Source organism: Leucoraja erinacea, chromosome 4 (assembly GCF_028641065.1).
Source record: "Leucoraja erinacea ecotype New England chromosome 4, Leri_hhj_1, whole genome shotgun sequence".
NCBI lineage: Eukaryota > Metazoa > Chordata > Chondrichthyes > Rajiformes > Rajidae > Leucoraja > Leucoraja erinaceus.
The window spans coordinates 12173192-12199163 of record NC_073380.1 but is presented as its reverse complement, the minus strand read 5'-3'; the positions used below and the strand labels follow the sequence as shown (position 1 = coordinate 12199163).

At 45.0% G+C, this 25972-nt stretch overlaps 1 protein-coding gene across 5 annotated transcripts in view; it reads left to right on the top strand.

The window, feature by feature from the left end:
* Positions 1 to 12680, top strand: part of virma (vir like m6A methyltransferase associated) — a 66277-nt gene extending 53597 nt beyond the window's left edge. For 3 of the 5 annotated variants that reach the window (XM_055633674.1, XM_055633673.1, XM_055633672.1), the window contains exons 24-26: positions 9804 to 9866; positions 10342 to 10476; positions 12298 to 12680. In XM_055633674.1, coding sequence (XP_055489649.1) covers positions 9804 to 9866; positions 10342 to 10476; positions 12298 to 12434 — 335 coding nt within the window. In that variant the 3' untranslated portion in view covers positions 12435 to 12680. The remainder of the gene's footprint in view (positions 1 to 9803; positions 9867 to 10341; positions 10477 to 12297) is intronic. The other 2 variants (XM_055633676.1, XM_055633675.1) reach the window with 1 other exon arrangement.
* The last annotated feature ends 13292 nt before the right edge of the window (positions 12681 to 25972 follow it).

Sequence of the window (25972 nt, the reverse complement as noted above, 5' to 3'; positions counted from 1 at the left end):
ACATGATTATAATCGAGCCGTTTACAGTGTATATTGCTCTATTGTAATTGTGTTTTGTCTTTCCACTGGCTGGATACGACCTGTGACAATAAACTAAACTGAACTGAAGTGTTTTAATTCATATTTAATGTCAGTGCATGGATCATTAATATTTTAGATACCTGGGGTACCACTAAATGAAATCATGTACACACACGCGCGCACCCACACACACACGCGCGCACCCACACACACACGCGCGTACCCACACACACCCACACCACACACCCACACCCACCACACACACCCCCCCCACCACCACCCCACCCCACACACACACACACACACCAGCCCACACACCCCACACACACACACACACCACCACACACCCCACCACCCACACCCACCCACACACCCCCCCACACCCCCACACCCACCCCCCCCCCCACTCCCCCCCCCACCCACACACCCTCACACCCCCCCCCCCCCCCCACCCCCACACCCCCAAACACACCACCCCACCCACACAGCTCCTGTTCAAAAACCTTTCCAGCAGGTTTGAAATTCAAATGATAGTACTTGCATAAGCCAACAAGGTAAGTTTGCCACTGTTATATTGACAGACTTTTCAAACGTTCATACTTTCAAATCTAAACGATATATATATATATATCTTTATTTCATTCTATGGAGATTTAAGAAATAGTGGATGCTGGTAAAAAGCAGAGGAGTTGGAGGAATTCAGTGGCTCAGTCATCAGTGGAGGACTGTTTTATTAACTTTCTTATTGTCACATGTACAGAGGTACGAGCATGTTGTTGTGTATTGTCCAGCCAGTGAAAAATCTCTACGTGGTTGCCATCAAGCCGTCCACAGTGTACAAATACAGGATAAAGGTTATCATATTTAGTGCAAGGTAATATCCAATTAAAGATAGTTTAATGTGAGGTCAAGACTGCTCTCTCGTTGGTGAATGGACGGTTCAGTTGCTTGATAATAGCTGTAGAGACACTGTCCCTGAATCTGGTGGAGGTATGCGTTTGCCAGAGGGGAGAAGAGGAAGTGAACCCGAGTGAGACTGGTCCTTGATTATACTGCCGAGGCAGCGTACAGTGCAGATGGAAGGGGGTGTTGATGTGTGTGATCGTCTGGGCTACGTCCACAACTTCAGCTTGCGACAAAAGGACAGAGTGCTGGAGTAACAGAGGGTCAGGCAGTATCTCTGGAGAACATGGAGGGTAGTTGATATTTTGGGTCATGGCCCTTCATCCAGACTGAAAGAGCAAGGGGAAGTATCCAGCGTTAAGAGGTGGGGGGAGGGGTGAGGAAAGACCTATCAAATGATAGTAAAGTCAAGTTTATGTTCATATGCACAAGTCTGATGAGGTGCGGGTGCAATGAAAATCTTGCTTACAGCAGCATCACCGGCACATGGCCTCAATGGCATGAACATTGGACTCTCCAATTTCAGGCAATCTTATTGTTACTTTCTTTCGTCCTATCTACCTTGTCTACACACGCATGCATGCACACACCTTCCCACCCAGGTCCTTATCACCCTGTTCTTTTTCCCCCCTTCCCCTATACACTCCTCCCACTGGATCCACTCCCTACCCCTGCTGCTCACCAGTCAGTCCCCTTCCTGTGTTGTCCCTACTACTGCCACCTCCTCCTCCTCAATCAGTTCCATTCTTTATCTTCCTTTCCTATCAGTTTCCACAACAACCACCAGACTCAACAATGGCTTCTTCACCACTGTTGTCAAACTCTTGAACAGACCTCTCCTGTGCTAAGAATGTATTCCCGACCTTCCAATCCACCTCATTGTGGCCCTTGCACTTTCTCTGTAGCCGTAACGCTATAAATTGTGCAATCTTTTTCTACACTATTTCTTGCTGCCTCTTGCTACACATGACAATAAGCCTTTTCTCAACTTCTATCCTCTGTTGATATCTCCACCGCTTCCCTCCCCGGTGTGACTGCTACCTGCCATTCAACCCATCTTCACCTGTATTCACCTGTAGTCTGAAGAAGGGTTTCGGCCCGAAACGTTGCCTATTTCCTTCGCTCCATAGATGCTGCTGCACCCGCTGAGTTTCTCCAGTCTTTTTGTGTAACCTTCACCATATTTGTTGCTCCTTCTTGCCCCACCTCCCCCGCATCTCGTCGCACTCTTTCAGTCTAGATTAAGGGTCTCAATTTAAAACGCCTACTGCCTGATTTCCCAACTGCCCAAATGTTATCTGAGCCATTGAGTTCCTCCAGCTACACTCCTTATTTTTATTACATCTCATTGTACTGAGTTGGTTCTGGATGAAATAAGCGACTGGTAAATTCATTTCTAATGTTTTTATGTTCGGAATTTTTAATTGCTCTGAGTTAAAAGGTTGGCGGTCGTAGCTCAATTGAAATGTGGACTAGATCGGTATAGATTATTAATCTGAAGTAGTTTCACAAAGGAGCATTGTAGTTGATACTAAATTTGGCATCTTTCACAAATTGATGTGATTGGATGTGACAAGGATGTTTCCACTAGAGGGAGAGTCTAGGACTCCACAGCCTCAGAATAAAAGGATGTACCTTTACAAAGGAGTTGAGAGGAATTTCTTTAGTCAAAGGGTGGTAAATCAGTGGAATTCTTTGCCACAGACGGCTTTGGAGGCCAAGTCAGTGGATATTTTTATGGCAGAGATTGACAGATTCTTGATTAGTCGGGGGTTATGTGGAGAAGGCAGGAGAATGGGGTTGAGAGGGAAAGATAGATCAGCCTAGATTCAATGGCAGAGTAGACTTGATGTGTCGTATAGCCTAAATTTCCTCCTATAAATTATGAACATGATAATAAATAAAGTCTAGTTCATGTGGCGATATCAAATGTTACCACATTATGTAAAGAGGACATGGTAGAATAATGATATAAGCATAACAAGTGGAGAATAAGAAATATTCTCAACTTAAAAATAATGCCACTGATTAGAATTTTTTAACATTTCTCATTTGAATGAATGGATGAATGAATGAATAAGTTTATTGTCCAAGTATTCACATACAAGGAATTTGCCTTGGTGCAACACCCACAAGCGACAACGACATACAGTGATAGTTAGGAATGACATGAAATATTAAACATTAATAATAAAACATTGGTACACAAAAATGCTGGAGGAACTCAGCGGGTGCAGCAGCATCGATGGGGCAAAGGAAATAGGCCGAAACCCTTCTTCAGAATAATAAAACATTATTGATTAAACATGTGAATTAAGTAAAATACCAGAGCAAAAGGCTACAGATTTTTGGTTATTGAGTAGAGCTACTACTCGTGGAAAAATGCTGTTTTTATGTCTGGCTGTGGCAGCTTTGACAGAACTCGTTTTTCTTAGTTTTAAAATGTTGAGAATGCTGCCTTAGACCGTTTTTTTTCATGTTCATATAACTATCAGTAATTCTTGGATGCCGAATACTTTGCCACATTGCTAGATGAATGCACAGAAAGTTTGTGTCTTCCCCTTGTTCTGTAACATGACGCAGTTGTGCAGTAATCCTCCACTATGCCAGTCAAGTGTTTATTCTCCCTGTTGAAATCTGACGATTCACAGGTTTTGTACCGTAGACATTTCCTTAAATACAGTCAGTTGCTTTGATGTTTACTAGTTACCAATTGGGAATCGGGATCTGAGCTGTGTTTCTCCTCTGTTTGATTGTCCTTGATTTAGAAACATACAGCTTTCATTCGAGCCACTCTGGATCATGGCTGACACAATCAATAACCCGTGCCTTTCTTCCTTGATTCCACCTCAGAGTCTAACTCTCTCTTAATGACTTGGCCTCCACTTCTGTGGCAGGGAATTCTTCACAACTCTCTGGGACTGTTTTCTCACCTCAGTCTTAAATGACCATTCTAAGGTTGGTGGACTCGCCCAACATTGGGAACATTTTTCCTGCATCTAGTTTGTCCAGCCATTTCATAATTTTATATGTTTGTATAAGACTGGACAAAATAAACTTATGGGCTGTCCCACTTAGGTGATTTTTCTTTTCGGACGACTACAGGCAAGTGCCACATAATTTTCAACATGTTGAAAATTTTTCGGCGACAGTGGTAACAATTTTTGTTGTTGTCGTAGGTTGTCACCAAGTGAAGGAGTTGTTGTCGTTAGGTTGTCATAGTTGTCGTAGGTGGTGTCGTTGGTTGTCGTAGGTGAATTGGATTAAAACTACTCCCTGGCAGTTGCCCAAAGAGTCGCCTAAGTGGGACAGGCCCTTTAAGATCATGGGCTGGCCAGATTCACCAAGTGACCCTCTTAGTCATAGTCATACAAGATAAGAACGGCCCCTTCGGCCCTACCCATCCATGCCAACCACGATGCCCCATCTGCGCTAGTCCATTTGTCGCACTTGACTCTTATCCCTCTAAATCGGCGTGGGGGGGACCACTGTGGGAGGTGGGGGGGGAACAAAGGAGGAGCCGGTGTGCTTTGTAACTTTGTCAGTGCTGTAGGTGCCCACTATTTGTATGTATGCAAGCAAATAATTTCACTGTGCCTTGTCACATGAGGACAATAAACTATTCCATTCCATTCTTTCTTATCCATGTATCTGTCTAAGTGTTGTGTATGTGCTGTTATAGTGCCTGCCTCAACTACCTACTCTGGCAGCTCATTCCACTTATCCGTCTCCCTCACTGAAAAAGTTGCCCCTCGTGTTACTATTCAATCTTTCCCCTCTCACCTTAAACATCTGCCCTGTGCTTCTTGATTCTCCTGCCATGGGTGAATGATTCTGTGCATTCACCCTGTCTATCCCACTCATGATTTGATGCACCTCTCTGAGATTACAGCTCAGCCTCCTGCACTCCTGTGCTGCCCAACCTCGCCCCATAGCTCAGGCCCTGGAGTCCTTGAACATCAGGTGCAGCAGTGAATCTGTGTCATGGGCCACATATGCAGTGGCCTTGCCCTCAAAAACTCCAACACGAGTCCAAAACCTCAAAATAATTAAACTGCGGCAAAATAATTTGCATTTTTATTTTAATTTTTTTTAATTTTTATTTTATTAGAAGTTAGTACAATACAAAACAATACAGTGGGACCTAATTTTATGTGCCAACTATGTCATAACGTAATTATACATTTTATGTACAACCTCGAGTTTAATGTTTTTGAAAAGGAAATAAAGACAAAAAGAAAAAAAAAAAAATTGGAGGAGAGAAAAAGAGGAAAAATAGATAGTAGAAAATAGAAAAACGCGAAGTTTGTATATAAGAAAAGAAAAAGTGGAAAGTAGAAATAGGAGAAAAAGACCCTTAAAAGAGAAATTTTCAAATCTTTATTCGGAGATGTAAATCTATCCACGACCTGACCTGAAATCAGTAATCTTTACGGTACTGCTGCATCACATGATTCCAAAAAGTTGATAAAAGGGGACAACTCCTTAAGAATTGGTCATATTTATCTATTAGTCGGAGTCTCATTTCTTCAAGGCGTGCTATGTCCATCATATTCCTAATCCACATTTTAACAGTTGGAATAGCTGTATTTTTCCAAAATTTAAGTATCAGTTTCTTTCCAATTATTAACCCATGCCAAATTATCTCAGCGGGTCAGGCAGCATCTCTGGAGAAAAAGAATAGGTGACGTTTCGGGTTTCGACCACAGTGAAATGTATCGAGCTGTCTCCACCCGAAATGTCACCTATTTCGTTTCCCCAGGGATGCAGTCTGATCCGCTGAGTTACTCCAGCTTTTTATGTCTATCTTCAGACGAAATGAATGATGGATTTATTGCATTTAAGTGCCAAATTTAGTTAGGTTTGTGATACCCCATTCGGCATATCGTGTTGTTAGTGCTTCTGACGAGGTGATAGACATTGTACGTGTTTGAATAATGAATTTATTTCTACTGGATGAGAGAAGACTTGTCAAAGGTTTAATTTTAATGGATTTTGATAGTCTAAGAAAAAACTTATCGGTGGGAGAGTTAGTGATAAATGGACACCAATTTTAAAATTATTATGCAGCAAATTTAGAAAGCTCATTTGCAGAGTTTGGTGACTTGCTTTTGAAGATGCCATTTCTACCACAGTAGCTTTGCTCTTTGCTGTATCTGCACGGTGCCCTCCTATATTAACCACATTAACCCATTCAAAGTCTGATGCTTCCATTTTATTTCAGAATTGCTGGAACATCAGCTTGGATGACTAGTTGATGATTAGGTGATGTTGCTGCTCCTACCCTATCAAACGTCTTCACTGGGGGAACACATCCCTATACACGAGTTGAAAATTAATGTTAAAGATCTGTGGAATTCTCTGCCTCAGAGGGCGGTGGAGGCGGGTTCTCTGGATGCTTTCAAGAGAGAGCTAGATAGGGCTCTTAAAAATAGCAGAGTCAGGGGATATGGGGAGAAAGCAGGAACGGGGTACTGATGGGGGATGATCAGCCATGATCTTATTGAATGGCGGTGCTGGCTCGAAGGGCCAAATGGCCTACTACTGCACCTATTGTCTACTGTCTATTTCATAATGTAGATAAACTTTATATTTTGAATCAAGTTAAAATATTTAAAGCAATTTTAGGGCGACACGGCGGCGCAGTGGTAGAGTTGCTGCCTTATAGCGCCAGAGACCCGGGCTCCATCTTGACTGCAGGTGCTGTTTGTACTTTCTCCCCCTGACCACGTGGGTTTTCTCTGGTTGCTCTTGGTTCCTCCCACATTCAATTCAATTCAATTCAACTTTAATGTCATCGCACAAATACAACTATGAGTACAACGAAATGCAACGTTTTGCATCAGTCCGTAGTAGTTGTACATAAGGAAAAAAAAAAATAGAAAGAGAAGATACAGAATAATCAAGAAATACAGAATAATTAAACAATGGGGACGGAGGGACCAGAGAAATCTATCGGCGGGACTCCGAGTTCAGCAAAGACGTACAGGATTGTAAATTGTCCCTAGTTTGTGTAGGATAGTGCTAATGCACAGAGATGGTTGGTCGGCACAGACTTGATGGGCTGAAGGGCCTGTTTTCCACCCTGTATCACTAAACTAATCTAGAATTCCACTATTGCCTTGTGAGTGAAGGAATCAACCCAAGGTTCACTCAATCTTCAGTTTTATTCCTGCACACGTGATAATATTATTTCAGCAACAGAAATGGCTCAAATGCCTCTGAGCTAAAGTCGAGTTTATTTAAAACAGAAGGCTATGCATTTTGTTCCTTGTTGGTTTCATGTGAAACCCAGTGGATTAAACTCTGTACATGTTGAAGACTGAGCCAGGTTTGGCTAGGATGTCTCATTTATTTGCACAGGCTTTTAGCATTCACAAACTGGTTTCATACTGGAATAGTGCCAACTGAATGAGTTAACGGTGGATTGCTGACGCCCCCACCCTATGGAATCAAAATCCCAACAGGAGTGGGTATCTTTCAGAGGGGAAAGTGAAGCTAAATTTCATATTTAATACACCCAAGTTGAGTCAAGTCGGACTCGTTGTTTAGGCAAGCCATTATATTTAGAAGTACAAAGTTGTCAGTCTTTAGTTTAGAGATACAGTGTGGAAACGGACACTTCAGCCCACCCAGTCCTCACCTACCAGTCTTCATCTTCTTTTGTACGCAGCCTAAAGTTGTAGGACAACTTGTTCTATTTTATCTTCCATTTGTGTACGTCGAGTTGATTGCATTAGTCGAAACGGGGCTGACCACGTGAAAGTCGCAATCTTCCACCCCAATCACCTACCAGTGATACCCATACACTAGCACTATCCTACACACTAGGGACAATTTGCAATTTTTACGGAAGCCTATTAACCTACAATCCTGTACGTCGTTGGGGTTTGGGAGGAAACCGGAGCACCCGGGGAGAACGTACAAACTCCATACAGACACCATCTACAGTCGGGAACGTACCCGGGTCGCTGGCGCTGTAAGGCAGCAACTCTACTGCTGCGTCACCATGCCGCCCTTTCCAGCCATGCAGTACTTTTCTGACTTTATTTCTGATATTTCCTTATGACAAATTCAGCCCATCAGCTCTTTGCTAGTTCTAAGAGCAATCACACCAATCCCATTCCCATTTGAATTCCCTGTAACCTTTTTGTTTTGTATGTGCCTTAAGCCCCTGTCCCACTTACGTGTCCTTGGCACGTTGATTATGCGACCTCGTGGTCGTGTTGAGGCGCGACGGTCCCGCGAAGGTCGGATGCGATTTCATGCGTACGCACAGCCGTCTGGAGCGCGTGACGTCATTTGAAGATGGACACAAAATGCTGGAGTAACTCAGCGGGACCGGCAGCATCTCTGGAGAGAAGGAATGGGTGACGTTTCGGGTCGAGACTCTGCTTCAGTCTGAAGAAGGGCCTTGACCCGAAACGTCACCCATTGCTTCTCTCCAGAGATGCTGCCGTTCCCGCTGAGTTACTCCTGCATTTTGTGTCCATCTTCAATTTTCTTGGCCCCGCTCTGGGATCCGGACCGCAACGGCCGTGAGCCCCAGGCCAAGTTCGGCGATCGTTTGCCGGCTTTTGCTGCTGGTGGAGGTGAGACGTTGTGTCGCGCCAGGGTCTTGGGCCTGTCCCACTTTGGCCGTCAGTTACGCGACAGGCCGGTTGGGCGCAAAGATTTTGTTCGCTCCAAAATCCCGGAGAGCCGCGCGATACCGCGCACAACTCCGTGCTCCTCTCCGCTCCTCAGTGGGACCGGCCCCGCGAGGCAAAACAGTGCCCGTGCGCCTCAAGGCGACGACGAGGTTGCGTAATAAGCGTGCCAAGGACACGCAAGTGGGACAGGGCATTTAAGCACTCCCTTGATTCTTTTGCCACCCGTCTAAATCGGGAGCAAAGTACCATGACCAATAAACCTAACAACCCAGCACATGGTTGGGTTGTGGGAGAAAACCAAAGCACTCCAAGAAACCCAGATGAAAGCACAAAGTCCCCACAGTTAGCACTGGAGGTCAGAACTGAGGTCAGTGCGTCTTGCCCAGAGTAGGGGAATCTAGGAGCAGAGGACAGAGGTTCAAGGTGAAGGGGAAAAGATTTAATAGGAATCTGAGGGGATAACATTTTCACACAAAGGGTGGTGGAACAAGCTGCCAGATGAGGTAGTTGAGGCAGGGACTATCCCAATGTTTGAGAAACAGTCGGACAGGTACATGGATAGGACAGGTTTGGAGGGATATGGACCAAGCGCAGGCAAGTGGGACTAGTGTAGCTGGGACATGTTGGCCGGTGTGGGTAAGTAGGGCCAAAGGGCCTGTTTCCACACTGTGACACTCTGTGACTCTGAATGTGGGTCACCAGAACTGTTGAGTAAGTGTACAACCTACAGCACCACTCTGCCCCTGCAGTGCCACACTGTTTGCTGTGTTTTTAATTACATTTTCATTTCTTGGCACTTTACGATTTCTCATTTTTTTCAGTTGCATTTCAGCTCTTCATTAAATTTTTATTCTAAAACTAATTCCAGTACATGAGGTGAACAACTCATTTCAAAATGCCCGGTACATATATGTGTACATTAAAACATAACCATCAGTGTGCCTTCCAACAATGCTAACTCCACAGATAAAATAACAAACAACCTGTATGACTTTGTATCGTCCCCATGAATAAATTTCCAGTCAGCTACAGATACATTATAAATCTCGTGCATTTGGCTGTAAAACGTTAGAAACAAAATGGCCACCTTGCTGCAAGAGTTTGTCACTGCAGCTAAAAATGTTTCATCTGCAGATTATTTTGTGAATTTCATTTTTAACAGTATCAAAATTGTGCTTTCTGATGAATCAGCAACTTGTTTTAAAGTCCCTTTCGTTTCTACTACAGAGTTTCATTTGTGCGCTGGTATTTCAAGCCCTTTTTATGCAGCAAACAGTCTGGATGAATGGGGTACTACAATACTACATTTCATTATCTTTTCTTTAAACCTGTTTGCACAGCATTTAACTGTTAACAAAAGTCAAGGATATGCAGCAGAAAAGATGGCATCCTCCTGTTGGGGAAGGTTGCCCAGTGCAGTGCTGCCCCCCTCCCCCCAAGGTGGTCCCGGGAAGCATGCTATGGTTTGGCTTGTAAATCATTCTCCCACTCCTCTGTGCATTAGCTGTTTGTCTTCTTGTGGCTTTTCTGACCTTTTAAAATATGTGCCATTTCCCCACACCTTGGGAAGAGCTCTGCTATGTTCTGTGTTTAATGATTGCATGGTGAAGGTATATATATATATATACTCATTACAAAATATTTTGCGTTCGATATCCAGGCAGCTCTTTTCAGCTGTTAATTTGTGTCCTCCTAATGCATTGTGTTACTTGGTCACTTCTGGTAATGGGCTTTGACCAGCTGCTTTTTTCTCTCTCTACTGTAGGAAATTATAGCCGTCGTGAGGGAGGTCGCGGCTCGAGCTGGAGCGCCCAGAACAGCCCCCGCGTGACGTACAATGAAAATCGAGGTGGCCAAAGCAACTTTAACAAAGCTCCCCCATCCAGACAGCCATCTGCAGGTACAATAGCAAAGGCAGAAATCTGACGCCGATTTTTCCACATTCAAGTCTCTACTTTAAGAAAATGTATACTTTTCACATTAATAGATCAAGAAATAAAAATCACTATATCGAGGCCAAATAGGAGTTGCACACAGTTGATATAATTTATATTGAGTTGAAAGATACTCCGTATTTCCCGGCAATGTAGATGCACCTATGTCGAAGACGCACCTCCATTTTGAGTTGCTAAATTTAAAAAAAAGGCTGGCAGGACATAGAATTTCTCACACTCAAAAAAAGAAAGAAAGTAACCATTCAATTTGTCCAAGGCTTCCAGATCTCCTCCATTCTGAATGGCTGAATTGGTGGAGGGTGGCGGGAAAAACAGGAGCACAAGTTGTATCAGTTGTGATCTTATTGAATGACAATACTAGTTCAAGGGACCAATTGGGGGTAGAGTTCCTTTCACAGCGGGTGGGGAGTCTGGCCCGGGGACAGGAGCGTTGAGAAGGAGGGGATCGGGGATCATGGCAGCAACTCACTCACCGCTGCCACCGCATTATGGCCGGGGAGGGAAGTAGCTCGGGTGGCTGCGAGAACCGCCGTTCCTTAAATTCCGACTGCCACTGGGAGCAGGACATGGCCTCACTTGCTTAGCTGGGTGACACTGCACGGCATTCATTGCCCAGTCCGTGTCTTTCAATGTAGACCAGACATTGAGGGACCAGCTCAAGATCGGGTCAGTGTATGATGGATAACAGGACAGCGGTCAGTGGAGCTTACTCCTGTGTCAGTGCGATCAAGGGACCAATTGAGGTTACTTGCGCTGACACAGGAGTATGCTCCACCGCCCGTTGTCCTGTTATTCATCGCCCGCTGACCCACTCCGCTCTATGATATTGAGCTGGTCCCCTCACTGTCCGGTCTACATTGAAAGACACGGACTGGGCAATGAATGCCGTGCAGTGTCACCCAACGCAGCAAGTGAGGCCATGTCCTGCGCCCGGCGGCAGTCGGAATTTAAGGAACGGCGGCCGCTCGCAACCACCCAAGCTGCTTCCCTCCCCGGGCACAATGTGGTGGCTCCGCACCTGGAGCACTGCGGCAGTGGTGAGTGAGTGGCATGATCCCCGACCCCCTCCTTCTCAACGCTCCTGCCCGTGCTGACCTGCGCCAGACTCCCCACACGCTGTGAAAGGAACTTTTTATTTTCTCCCCCCCCCCCCCCCCCCCCCAGCGACGCTGTCCTTTTACAGCCGCTTCCCATCAGCTGCCAGCAATGAGGGATAGCCAAGTCTATCTTTCTTGGCTAACAACCTAACCTTCGGCCTCCAAGACGCAGGTAAATTTCCGTGCCTTATTTTTGGGTAAAAAATAGAGTCTTCATTGTCGGGAAATACTGTATTTAAAAAAAAAAAAAACAAGTGTCAAAATGGTCAACAATTTTTTAATGAATTACATCAGTGGAATGTTACAAGCATGGACTTGCAATTTGCTTTTTTGCAGCAATAGTCTTTCTACTTTAGTCTAGTTTAGAGATACAGGGTGGAAACGGGGTCCTTTGACCCACTGAGTCCATGCCGACTAGCACTATCATACACACACACACACACACACGGGACAATTTATAATTTTTCCAAAGCCAATTAACTTACGTCTTTCGAGTGTGGGAGGGAACTGGAGCACCCGGACAAAACCCACGCTATTACGAGGAGAACGTAGTCAGGATCGAACCCGGGTCTCTGATGCGGCAAGGCAGCAACTCTACCACTGTGTTGCCCCTATTACTTCCTGTTTTAATAAAATGTTTGATGAATATTTCTGTTCTCGTTGATTCAGGATATCGGCAGAGTCCCCGTGATCGTACGTCGAGGGGTCGAGGAGCGGGGCCGTCCTGGGGAGGAGGCGGCTCGAGAGGAAAGTTTGGCGGAGGAAACAGCGGAAGGGGAAGACACGTACGATCGTTTACCCGTTAAATGGAGATTTTTTTTTTGTTGCACATTCTCTTTATCAATGAACAATTAAATGTTTTTCCCCTCAAGACGATGAAGTTGAGAGAGATTCTGTAGTAGGATATGTGGCACTGAAGGACCAATTTTTGACGCCAGTAACTTCTGGCTGTGAGACTTAGTTCAAAGAAGTGGATATTTTTGTTGAATAAATTTGGAAGATGTTGTTCTTTTATAATGGTATTGAAATTTTAATAAAATCGATCAAAAAGATGTGTTTTGTAGTTGATGAGATCATGCACATTGAATGAAAGAGGTTCCTATGAAACTCCTTTTCATTTAAGTATATCTTGGGCAGAAGATGGATGCAAAATGCTGGCGTAACTTAGCTGGACAGGCACCATCTCTGATAGAAGGAATGGCTGGCGTTTTGGGTCGAGACCCTTCTTCAGACTTCTGCAGAAGGGTCTCGACCCGAAACATCACCCATTCCTCTCCAGAGATGCTGCCTGTCCCGCTGAGTTACTCCATCATTGTGTGTCTCTCTTCAGTGTAAACCAGCATCTGCAGTTCCTTCCTACACATCTTGGGTGGAATACACGGAACTTCCTACTTTACAGTCTCCATTCTTAGAATACATCCCAGTCAGTTACCTTATTTTATCTAGAGAATTAATTATACAGCTCCTTTAGAATCTCTGAATAAGATTTCATACAAGATGTTTGGAGTTGTTCATCTGTTGATTTTCCAGAGATTGAAAGTTGTGTATTACATTGTAAGAACAGTCCTTTGGAGCTGTATTGTGTTAAGGGCCCGACCCACTTAGGCGATTTATTTCGGCGAATGTCATAGTATGTCGCCGAAAAAAAGGAGACTGGACCCCACCCCCCTGCGACAAGCTACAACAACCTACCACCTAGTCGACGTCAAGCTATACGGCAAGCTGTTGACAACCCATTAGGACGTCCACCCGCGACAAGCTGTGACAACATAAGACAATTCAGTCGCCGGTTGACGTAGGTAGTCGCCAATATAATTCACCAAAGTCAGAACCGCCGACAACCTACGTCAGGAGAATTCAAGCTACGCTCATTGGCGTCAAACCCACTGTCACCGACTGCTGCCAAAAATGGTTGAACATTTCAAAATCCAGCGGCGGCCAGAAAAATGCTACAACTCTTTGGGCGACGACTCACGACCGCACAGGCAACATCACGGCCACCATGTGGTTGGTGACAGCCTAGTCGCCTAAAATAATAGCCCAAGTAGGACAGGCCCTTTACCATTCACAAACAGAAACATACAAAAAGCAAACATGAGAGATGTAGTAATACTCTGACTTTAATTAGGCTTTATCCTTCAAGGAACACGTGACACTCAAGCAACAGTTTTACAAATTCTCCTTAAAAGGAGCATAAGGTCAGTGCAGAACAGGCACTTGAGTGATTGAAATGACTCCGCTGATCAAGTACTAAGGCCAAATTCCTGTTTACAGAATAGCCTTGCCACCAAAAGCCACGTGCCTACATTTTACCGTTACTTATGCTTTCAAGAGAGTTAGATGGAGCTCTTAGAGATGGCGGAGTCCAGGGATATGGGGAGAAGGCAGGAACGGCGTACTGATTGTGGATGATCACAGGGAATGGCGGTGCTGGCTCGAAGGGCCGTGGCCTACTCCTGCACCTATTGTCTATTACTACTCAAATGTTCTATTTTCGTGGGGGTGAGGCAGAAAATAAGAATGAACTCATTTGCAAGAAGAATGAGGGAGCTGCTTCCTTCCACTAATTCTGTCACCTAGTTTCTCAGAAAGCTGTGACCGCTTTAGGTTTTCCTTTTGATGTTGAGGGGCCTGGTGCAGGTGTTTCTTTTGCTACTTCCTTCTCCGCTGGAAAGCCTGCCGTCTTTGTGCATGCTCTTCAGCAGCTCCACCAGTTCTCTTTTCTCCAGCTCTGCCTGCTCTAGTTCCTGCCGATGCTTCCTCTTTTCGGGCACCAGAGTCTGTACATCCGACATCACGCGTGACATCTGGCTCTGAAAGCACAAATCGCACCCTGAAATTTAATACTTGACAGAATTATTAAAATGTAAAAATAAAAACATCAAATACCCAACTGAGGCAAATACAATTTTGTATCTTACTTTGAAAAAAATTGGGGGATACAGTGGGGCAGCGGTCGAGTTGCTGCCTTGCAGCGCCAGAGACCTGGGTTCGAGCATGACTACGGGCGCTGTCTGTACGGAGTTTGTACGTTCTCCCCATGACCTGAGTGGGTTTTCCCCAGGTGCTCCGGTTTTTCTCCCCCACTCCAAAGACACAGGTTTGTAGGTTAATTGACTTAGGTAAGGATTGTAAATTGTCCCTGATGTGTCGGTTAGTACAGCGTAGGTTTACAAGGTTAATTCCTGGGATGGCGGGACTGTAATATGCTGAGAGAATGGAGCGGCTGGGCTTGTACGCTCTGGAGTTTAGAAGGATGAGCTAAACAACATAAAAACAAAAACATCAAATAACCATTTGTATCTTAGTAAATATGGGGGGAAAGAGAGATAGAGAGAGAGAGCAAAGGCGGGAGCCAGGGGGAACGTTGTCTAAAACGTGATACAGACACACACCGCGATGAACAGGAAAGTTGCCGCTGTAAATAAGACAGCTAAAGCACAGTGTACGGTAAGTCCTTTGAAAGCGGGGGAGAGCGGGGGGGGAAGAGAAGGAGTGGAGACATTTTTTAAGAAGCCAGAGATACACAGCACGGCTGTGTAGCTTAGCTTAGCTGGCCAACATAAACATTACAATGTTGCAATCAAAAGCGCTTGAACAATTGGTTGGGAAGAAAGCCAAACTAAGAAAGACGACTGCACCTCCTTTTCAAGAGCTGCCAGCTCTTGCACAGTCGATGTCACAGCATCAACATGACCCTTAAACGTGCTACCTCTTCACTTTCTTGACCAGTGTTGAGGTATTGTGGGTTCAAGAGAGGTCATCAGAGATGTTGACCTCCAGAAACCTGAAGCTGGAAACACATTCCACCTCCGTCCCGTTAAAATGGAGTCAGATTCAGATTCAATCTTTATTGTCATTGTACAGTGTACAGTACAGAGACAACAAAATCCAGTTCGCATCTCCCCACAAGAGCGACATAGAACAATGAGCAATAAATATTTATACGTGCATACAGTAGTAGTAGTGCAATTTTCTGGGGGAAGGTGTGTCCGGGGGGGGGGTGACTGACTGACAATCACCAAGGTACAGTGTTGAGTAATGTAACAGCTGCAGGGAAGAAGCTGTTCCTGGATCTGCTGGTCCGGCAACGGAGAGACCTGTAGCGCCTCCCGGATGGTAGGAGGGTAAACAGTCTGTGGTTGGGATGAGAGCAGTCCTTGACGATGCTGAGCGCCCTCCGCAGACAACGCTTGCGTTGGACAGACTCAATGGAGGGGAGTGAGGAACCAGTGATGTGTTGGGCAGTTTTCACAACCCTCTGCAGTGCTTTCCGGTCGGAGACAGAGCAGTTGCCATACCGTACTGTGATACAGTTGGTAAGGATGCTCTCGATGGTGCAGCTGTAGAAGTTCATCAGAATCTGAGGAGACAGATGGACCTTCTTTAGTCTCCTCAGGAAGAAGAGACGCTGATGAGCCTTTTTGGCCAGTGTTGAGGTCTTGTGGGTCCAAGAGAGGTCATCGGAGATGTTGACCCCCAGAAACCTGAAGCTCGAGACACGTTCCACCTCCGTCCCGTTAATGCGGATGGGAGTGTGCGTGCCGCCCCTGGACCTTCTGAAGTCTACAATGAGCTCCTTGGTCTTCTTGGAGTTAAGGGCCAGGTTGTTGTCAGTGCACCATGCTGCTAGGAGCTGGACCTCCTACCTATAGGCCAATCACCATTGTATCATCTGCATATTTGCTGATGGTGTTTGTACCATATACAGGTGTGCAGTCATAGGTGAAGAGGGAGTAGAGGAGGGGGCTCAGCACACAGCCCAGTGGAACGCCGGTGTTCAGGGTGAGGGTTGAAGAGGTGTGCTTGTCTGACCTAACAGACTGGGGTCTGTTGGTTAGAAAGTACAGTATCCAGATGCAGAAGGAGGGGTCGATGCCCAGGTTGTTGAGTTTGGCTTAGCTTAGTTTAGCTTAGCTCAGCTCAGCTCAGCTCAGGGAAATTTGAAAAGCTTTTTTGTTGCATGCTATCCAGTCAACGGATACACTGTACATGATGGACTTGTACACAATGGTCTGTGCTATTCATGTAGAGATACATGTTTAAATGTCAATTAGCAGCTAGGGAAAAAAAGCCTTGAGCTGATGAGTCTCTTGTTACATACATTATTGCACAGAAAGATGCTTAAACCACATATGGTCTCGGCAAATGGAATCAAAGAATATGGGGAAAAAGCAGGAACGGGGTACTAATTTTGGATAATCAGGACATGAAAAGCGACAAAAGTACAGGATGCATAATGCTAGTTAGATGGCTACATATAGGGGAGGGTGCCTAGAAATAGGAGCGGTTTAGGGAAGGGCACCTGTAAATGCTGAATTAGGGTAGGGCATGTATATGGGAGGAGGATTTATGGGAGGGTACCTTTAAACTGAATTAGGAGGGCATCTGCAAATGGTGAATTAGGGGAGGGCACCTTTAAATGGTGCAGTAGGGAAGCATCTGTAAATTAAGGGTAGATTTAGGGGAGAACACCTGTAAAGGAGAAAAACAATATGAGCAACAACACCAATTGAAGCTTTACAACAACTGGTGCGTTGTTACACCAATCCACGTAAGAAATCTCATATAAATGATTTCCCCCTCATTAATTTAGTCTCACGTACACATCCGAGGTACAGTAAAAAGCTTTAGTCGCGAGCTAACCAGTTAGCAGAAAGACAAAACATCATCACAATTGAGCCAGCCAGATGCTTACATCCTGTATAACCTGGTAGCTGGCTAAGTGGCTACATACTGGATAGCTCGGTAGATAGCAAGACTGAGCTACATACTGGATATCTAGGTAGCTAACTAGATTGAGCTACATACATGGATAGCTAGATAGATAGCTAGATAGCTAGACTGAGCAACATACTAGATAGCTAGGTAGCTAGCTAAGATGAGTTACATACTGGAAAACTAGGTAGCTAGTTGGCTACAAATAGGGGAGGGTGGCTAGAAATAGGGGGGGGGGGGGTAGGTAAAGGGCACCTGTAAATGTGGATTTATGGTAGGGCATGTCAATGGGAGGGGGGATTTAGGGGAGGGCACCTTTAAATGGTGAATTAGGAGGGCATCTGTAAATGATGAATTAGAGGAGGGCGCCTTTAAATGGTGCAGTAGGGAAGGCATCTGTAAATTTAGGGTAGATTTCGGGGAGGTTACCTGTAAAGGAACAATACAAGATGAGCAACAACAACAACTGGTGTGTCGTTACACCAATCCACAGAACAATCTCATATAATTCTTTTCCCCACATTAATTAATTCTCACGTGTACCGAGGTACAGTGAAAAGTTTTAGTCGCAAGCTAACCAGTGAACAGAAAGACAAAACATGAATTCTAGCGTGTACAAGCCGAGTCTATCCAGTCTTTCTTCATATGAAAGTCCTGCCATCCCAGGAATCAGTCTGGTGAACCTTCTCTGTACTCCCTCTATGGCAAGAATGTATTTCCTCAGATTAGGAGACCAAAACTGTACGCAATACTCCAGGTGTGGTCTCACCAAGACCCTGTACAACTGCAGTAGAACCTCCCTGCTCTTGTACTCAAATCCTTTTGCTATGAATGCTAACATACCATTTGCTTTACCATGACACCCTTCACTGCCTGCTGCACCTGCATTCCTACTTTCAATGACTGGTGTACCATGACACCCAGGTCTCGTTGCATCTCCCCTTTTCCTAATCGGCCAGATAATAGATAATAGTCTACTTTCCTGTTTTTGCCACCAAAATGGATAACCTCTCTTTGCTTCCTGTCTGCCAGACAGTTCTCTGTCCACATCAATACTGAACCCCCAATACCGTGTGCTTTACGTTTGTATACTAATCTCTTATGTGGGACCTTGTCGAAAGCTTTCTGAAAGTCCAGATATAACACATCCACTGGTTCTCCCTTATTCACTCTACTAGTTACATCCTCGAAAAATTCTATAAGATTCGTCAGACATGATTTACCTTTCATAAATCGATGCTGACTTTGTCCAATGATTTTACCACTTTCCAAATGTGCTGCTATCCCATCTTTAATAACTGACTCTAGCAGTTTCCCCACTACCGATGTTAGACTAACTGGTCTGTAATTCCCCGTTTTCTCACCAATCCTCAGAAACTACTCCAGAATCTAAAGAGTTTTGAAAAATTATCACCAATGCATCCACTATTTCTGCGGCTACTTCCTTAAGTACTCTGGGATGCAGCCTATCTGGCCCTGGGGATTTATCGGCCTTTAATCCATTCAATTTACCTAACACCACTTCTCGGCTAACCTGGATTTCACTCAGTTCCTCCATCTCATTTGACCCCCGGTACCCTGCTATTTCCGGCACATTATTTATGTCTTCCTTAGTGAAGACAGAACCAAAGTAGTTATTCAATTGGTCTGCCATGTCCTTGTTCCCCATGATCAATTCGCCCGTTTCTGACTGCAAGGGACCTACATTTGTTTTAACTAAACTTTTCCTCTTAACATATCTATAAAAACTTTTGCAGTCAGCTTTCATGGTCCCTGCCAGTTTTCTTTCATAATCTATTTTCCCTTTCCTAATTAAGCCCTCTGTCCTCCTCTGCTGGGCTCTGAATTTCTCCAAGTCCTCTGGTAGGCTGCTTTTTCTGACTAATTTGTATGCTTCATCTTTTGGTATGTTAGCTTTCATAGCAAAAGGATTTGAGTATAGGGGCAGGGAGATTCTACTGCAGTTGTACAGGGTCTTGGTGAGACCACACCTGGAGTATTGCGTACAGTTTTGGTCTCCAAATCTGAGGAAGGACATTATTGCCATAGAGGGAGTGCAGAGAAGGTTCACCAGACTGATTCCTGGGATGTCAGGACTGTCTTATGAAGAAAGACTGGATAGACTTGGTTTATACTCTCTAGAATTTAGGAGATTGAGAGAAGATCTTATAGAAACTTACAAAATTCCTAAGGGGTTGGACAGGCTAGATGCAGGAAGATTGCTCCCGATGTTGGGGAAGTCCAGGACAAGGGGTCACAGCTTAAGGATAAGGGGGAAATCCTTTAAAACCGAGATGAGAAGAACTTTTTTCACACAGAGAGAGTGGTGAATCTCTGGAACTCTCTGCCGCAGAGGGTAGTCGAGGCCAGTTCATTGGCTATATTTAAGAGGGAGTTAGATGTGGCCCTTGGGGCTAAGAGGATCAGAGGGTATGGAGAGAAGGCAGGTACGGGATACTGAGTTGGATGATCAGCTATGATCATATTGAATGGCGGTGCAGGCTCGAAGGGCCGAATGGCCTACTCCTGCACCTAATTTCTATGTTTCTATGTTTCAAGCCTGTTCAACATCTCCCAGATCTAATATCCTAATTGTCATGGGGCAGCCACAGAGGTGTAGCGGTAGAGTTTATGCCTTACAGCGCTTGTAGCACTGGAGACCCGGGTTTGATCCTGACTACGGGTGCTGTCTGTACGGAGTTTGTACATTTTCCCCGTTACCGCATGGGTTTTCCCCCAGAGATCTAAGGTTTCCTCGCATGCTCCAAAGTTGTACAGGTATGTAGGTTAATTGACATAGTGGATGTGTCGATTTTCCCTGTGTGTGTGTAGCATAGTGTTAGTGTGTGGGAATCACTGGTCGATGCAGACTCGGTGGGCCGAAGGGCCCCGTTTCCACACTGTATCTCTGAACTAAACTAAAACAACTAATCCAGGCATCATTCTGATGAACCTCCTCAGCACCCTTTCCAAAGCCTCCACATCCATCCTGTAATGGGATGACCAAAAACTGCATGAAATACTCCAAATGTGGCGTAACAAAAGTCCTTTAATGCTACCCTTAAAGTGGTTTCTCACGGTGCGACCTGAAGCAAGACTTAACAAGAGTATAACATCGTGGGAACCTTCTGCGATAACAGTACGGTATTCGTGGACCCCCGAGAACCTCCGTGGCGCTAACGTCAGGTAGTCGTGATAATTTTTGAGGTCGGGAGAAAATTCAAACATTTTTGAATTTCTCCAAGAGTGCCTTGGTGAGCTTTGCACCATTGTTTGAACGCAGTGGCCCGTGCGATATCCGTGCGATTTCTGTAATAACTCTTGCGGGTACCGTGGGAACTCCTGCGAACGGTAAACCCGGAAGCCTGACAGAGGGGACATAAGGTGAGGTTAAATAAATATATTTTTTACTATCAAATTGATGTCTGCAACTCTTCATTAACACATCACTACAAGAGGAATGTCTCTAATGTTTTGAGATTTGAGAGTTTTGAGTATAGAAGCTGGAATGTAATGTTAAAATTGTACAAGGCATTGGTGAGACCAAATCTGGAGTATGGTGTACAATTTTGGTCGCCCAATTGTAGGAAGGATGTCAACAAAATAGAGAGAGTACAGAGGAGATTTACTAGAATGTTGCCTGGGTTTCAACAACTAAGTTACAGAGACAGGTTGAATAAGTTAGGTCTTTATTCTCTGGAGCGCAGAAGGTTAAGGGGGGGCCTGATAGAGGTCTTTAAAATGATGAGAGCGATAGACAGAGTTGATGTGGACAAGCTTTTCCCTTTGAGAATAGGGAAGCTTCAAACAAGAGGACATGACTTCAGAATTAAGGGACAGAAGTTTAGGGGTAATATGAGAGGGAACTTCTTTACTCAGAGAGTGGTAGCGGTGTGGAATGAGCTTCCAGTGGAAGTGGTGGAGGCAGGTTCATTGGTATCATTTAAAAATAAATTGGATAGGCATATGGATGAGAAGGGAATGGAGGGTTATGGTATGAGTGCAGGCAGGTGGGACTAAGGGAAAAAAAGTTGTTCGGCACGGACTTGTAGGGCCGATATGGCCTGTTTCCGTGCTGTAATTGTTATATGGTTATATGGTTATATGTTATAATCCCTCATGCTGAAACACAAAATAGTTGAAGGGAGGTGAAATAATCACATTTTTATTCTTTTTCATTTTTGAGTGTTCAGTTACCTCACTTGCTGAGCTATTTTACTCCAGCAGTTTGTGTCTCTTTTTGTCTGAAAGCAGTTTCTAAATGGAGGAACTCCGCGGGCCAGGCAGCATCTACGGAGGGAAATTGACAGGCGAGCCTTTCCTCAGGCTGCCTTATCTCTCTGTACTCTCAAATAAAGACAAAGCAGAACTAATGGTTAAAACTTTTAGTAGGGTTCACAGCTCCCACAACTTATCAGATGAAGGAAGAAGAGGTAGGGAAAGAACAAGAGAGGAAAATGTTGAGGCCTTACAAAGGAAAGGTATCACAGAGGACAAGTACAATATTCCATTTAATTTGGGGGAGCTAAAGAGAGCTCTGGCCAAGTGTAAGAACTCAGCCCCAGGGAAGGATGATATTTGTTACATAATGATAAAACATCTAAGTGAGGAGGGACTCCAAAAGATACTTGCACTATATAACAAGGTGTGGGAAGAAGGGCGAATACCGGAGAGGTGGAAGGAAGCAATCATTGTGCCTATTAGAAAACCAGGGAAAGATGCAAGTAATCCAGTAAATTATAGACCTATAGCTTTAACAGCACACATGTGTAAACTGATGGAAAGAATGGTAAATGAAAGATTAATGCATCTAATGGAAGAAAAAGGTATAGTGGCTAATTATCAGAGTGGCTTTAGAAAAGGGAGAGGTATTAATGATCCAGTTCTGTGCTTGGCAGATGATATAAGGAAAGCACAAGTCAAAAAAGAATCTGTAGTTACCATATTTTTTGATGTAGAGAAGGCTTATGATATGTTGTGGAGAGAAGGTTTTCTAATAAAGCTGCATTTAATGGGAGTAGGAGGAAATATTTTTAATTGGATAATGGATTTTCTCAACGGTAGAAGTATCCAAGTTAAAATAGGGTCAGACATCTCTAGTAAATGTGTAGTCGAGAATGGAACTCCCCCCAGGGAAGTGCGAAAGCCCGATGGTCAATTATATATTTGCATTCAACCAGCCCGCTCTTTGCAGATCCTATTATAGATTTTATCGTCAATCAGGTGGTCATTTATATATTTCTATAGCAAACATGATCAACCAGAGAAAAAAATTAAAGGGATGTCCGAAAACTCGCAATCTTTGCATTTTGATCCAGATGGGAGGTCAGCCTCATGTAATGAGAAGGGAGGGGGAGAGATGTATATCTCTTAGATTTTATCATCACTGGAAAACTGAGTACAGCAAGGGTCAGCAAACTGGAGGGACAAAGCCATCTGAGACTGTATAGGAGGTGTGCGGACGTCACCTGTATGTGCACTACAGGTGGAAACTAATGGCTAAGACAACTAATAGCTAAGCCTTAAGGGTCATGGAGAGAACCACCCAACAAAACAGGTAGTACAGGAATGCTGGGAGAGAGGGGTGGCTCAGTCTGGAAGCTTTGGCTGGATTGGAGGAGTTGTGGCAAGGGAGTAGAGGACAAAGAGTTCTGCCCTGCAGTATTTTGGCCATCTGTGCAAATATGGTTACTGAACATCCCAAAAGTTGATCTGGAGATATGGGAGGCAATAAGGAGGAACAAAAATTCAGACCTAAAGACAGAATATCATAACCATATTGATAATAGATACAGGGGACACCTCTTAATTTTCACAGATGGATCAAAGGACCCAGTAGCTGAAACAACAGGGGCAGCTGTGGTAGTCCAGGGGATGAATGTTGAGCTTTACAAAAGAACAAATAACTATTTGACAGTATATACAGTGGAATTGTACGCTATTTCGATGGCAGTTCGGTGGATGGAACCGATGCAACCATGTAAAGTATTAATATGTAGCGACTCATTATCTGCAATCCAGAGTATTGGGTCTGGTGCATCCCATAGGCGGCCTGACTTAGTGTATGAAATCCTGCTACTATTAAGCCAGGTGACAAGGAGGGGCAGTGACGTGACTTTGTTGTGGGTCCCAGCACACATTGGTGTTCTAGCGAATGAAAAGGTGGATAAATTAGCAAAGGAGGCTGTAAAAAAAAGAAACATAGAGGTAAACTTACAACTATCCAAATCTGAAGGAAAACACATTGTGTGGAAGAAAATAAATCAGGAATGGCAACAATACTGGGAACAGGAGACAAAGGGGAGACACCTCTATTCGCTACAAAACAGAGTGGGCATTACAGCAAGAAGAGGGGGGAACAGGAGGGAACAGGTAATATTAACAAGATTGAGGATAGGACACACTCACCTGAACAGCACATTAAAAATATTGGGAAAACACCCTACTGGGCTGTGTGAGGAATGCCATCAGCCAGAAACAGTTCAGCATGCCCTAGTTGCATGTAGGAGATATGAGACAGAAAGAGGATTTATGATCATTGAAATGAGGAAAATTGGATTGACAGAAATATCAGTAAAGAACATTCTAGAGTGTGGAGGGAAAGGAAAAGGAGTAAAGTTGTTGTTTGATTTCTTGAGGGCCTCTGGGCTTATAAAAAGGATATAATGTAAAGACATGTGTACTGTGGAATGAAGCCAGAAGGTGGCAGCAATGCAACATTGCGGATGCCGGCTGCCGTAAAACTCCAAAGAAGAAGAAGAAGAAGAAGAAGAAGAAGAAGGCTTCAGGCCCAGTGTAGAGTCCAGGCTGTGTAAGGCGACGGCTGTGGGTTGTTGGAGGGGGGTGGAGTGGCGAGGGTCAACGAAGCCGATGGTCGGAGTCCAGTGGCGATTTAGTCGGGGTCCGCGGGCGATGTGTGGGATGTCCCGGTGGGCGGATGGTCAGCGGGGCGGCGCGGTTTGGCCAAAGCGGTGGGTTGGCGAGATGATTCGGGTGCGTTGCGGCGGCCATGTTGGGGGAGCCCCGGTCCAGCGGCGATGCTGGATGGGCCCAGTGCGGCGGCGATGCTGGATGGGCCCGGTGCGGCGATGAGGTTGGGCGGTCCCGGGGGACCGAGGAAGGAATCAGCGAGGGGGAGAAAGTCCGAGTTACCGTTGAGGCGGCGAGGCTGGGCGTCATCGGTAGGCAGGTGAAGGTCGGCGGCAGCATCGATGTGGAGGTCGGTGAAGGCGGCGTCCTGGTGAGTACTGGAGGCGATCCTCGTGGCCAAGATGGCGTCGCGGGACTCGGGCAGGCGATGCAGGCCGGAGTTGGGGCCTGGAGCCTGCGGGTGGTCGAGTCACGGGGTGTCGGTAGCGGCCTGGATGCAGGATAATTTGAGGTCCTTGGTGGAGTTCAGGTGGGCCAGGAATTTTTGATTGAAGAGGTGGATCTTCCGGCGGATGAAATATAGTTGGGGTCCGTTGCAGGTATGGGTTAGTGAGGCCCGAAATCAGGGAGTGTCAATGCGAGGTCCTGCTGGTGCCAGCACTTCGCGGCCAGGGAGGAACTCAGTGCCCGGTTGAAGAATTGAGCCTCTGAGCTACTCCAGCATTATGTGTCTACCTTTGATTTAGACCAGCATCTGCAGTTCTTGTCTTGTCTTGTGGACATCACTCCTGAAGAGTCCACCAGGGACTATACTGGAAGTATCCTACACCCATTGGGGACAATTTTTACATTCACCAAGACAATTAACCTACAAACCTGTAGGTCTTTGGTGTGTGCGAAGAAACCGAAGATCTCGGAGAAAACCCACGCTGATCACGGGCAGAACGTACAAACTCCGTACAGACAGCACCCATAGTCGGGATCGAACCCGGGTCTCTGGCGCTGCATTCGCTGTAAGGCAGCAACTCTACCGCTGCGCCACCGTGACCAGGTCTTTCCTACACATGGACTGGGCAATGTTCACTTTTTGTAATCTTCTTCACTTCACTTCTCCCAAAACTAATATAACCTTCATAAAATGTGGTTCATTTAGTGGTCTAGATGTGACCTAACCAAGGCTAGGTATGATTTATAACATACATTCCACTGCCTTGTATTTTAATCATCTGGATATTACAGGCCAGAACTCCATAAAGGTCTGACCAAGGAACTCAGACTTGATATGTTAATTCTGTTTCTCTTTCTCGACAAGTTTCCTCACAGCTCATCGTTTCCAGCATTATTGAGTTTTATTTCAGGAACTCATGAACATTTGTGATCATTTTCTGAATTTATCATTTTAATGATCTACCTATGTGGACTCAGAAGACTAATTGGTCATCTTCCATTTCTAGCTTTTCACATATTTATGGATATACATTCTCGACTTTTTAGATCAATTACCTCGATTGAAGTACACTTCTAGAGCAATACCACCAGGTGGCGCCGTAGGATGGCAGCCTCGCCAACCGTCTGTCTCTGTCCTTTTCTTCTCTCGTTGTTTTTAGCCTGTTGTTCAACGTATGTTTTAGTGCATCTTTAGTTTTGTATTATGTGGGGGCTGGGGGAAACTTTTAAAAATCTCTTTCCTCGACGGAGATGCGACTTGGTTCTGTGTCATATCTCCGTCCACACTGCGACCTAACATCGTGGATCT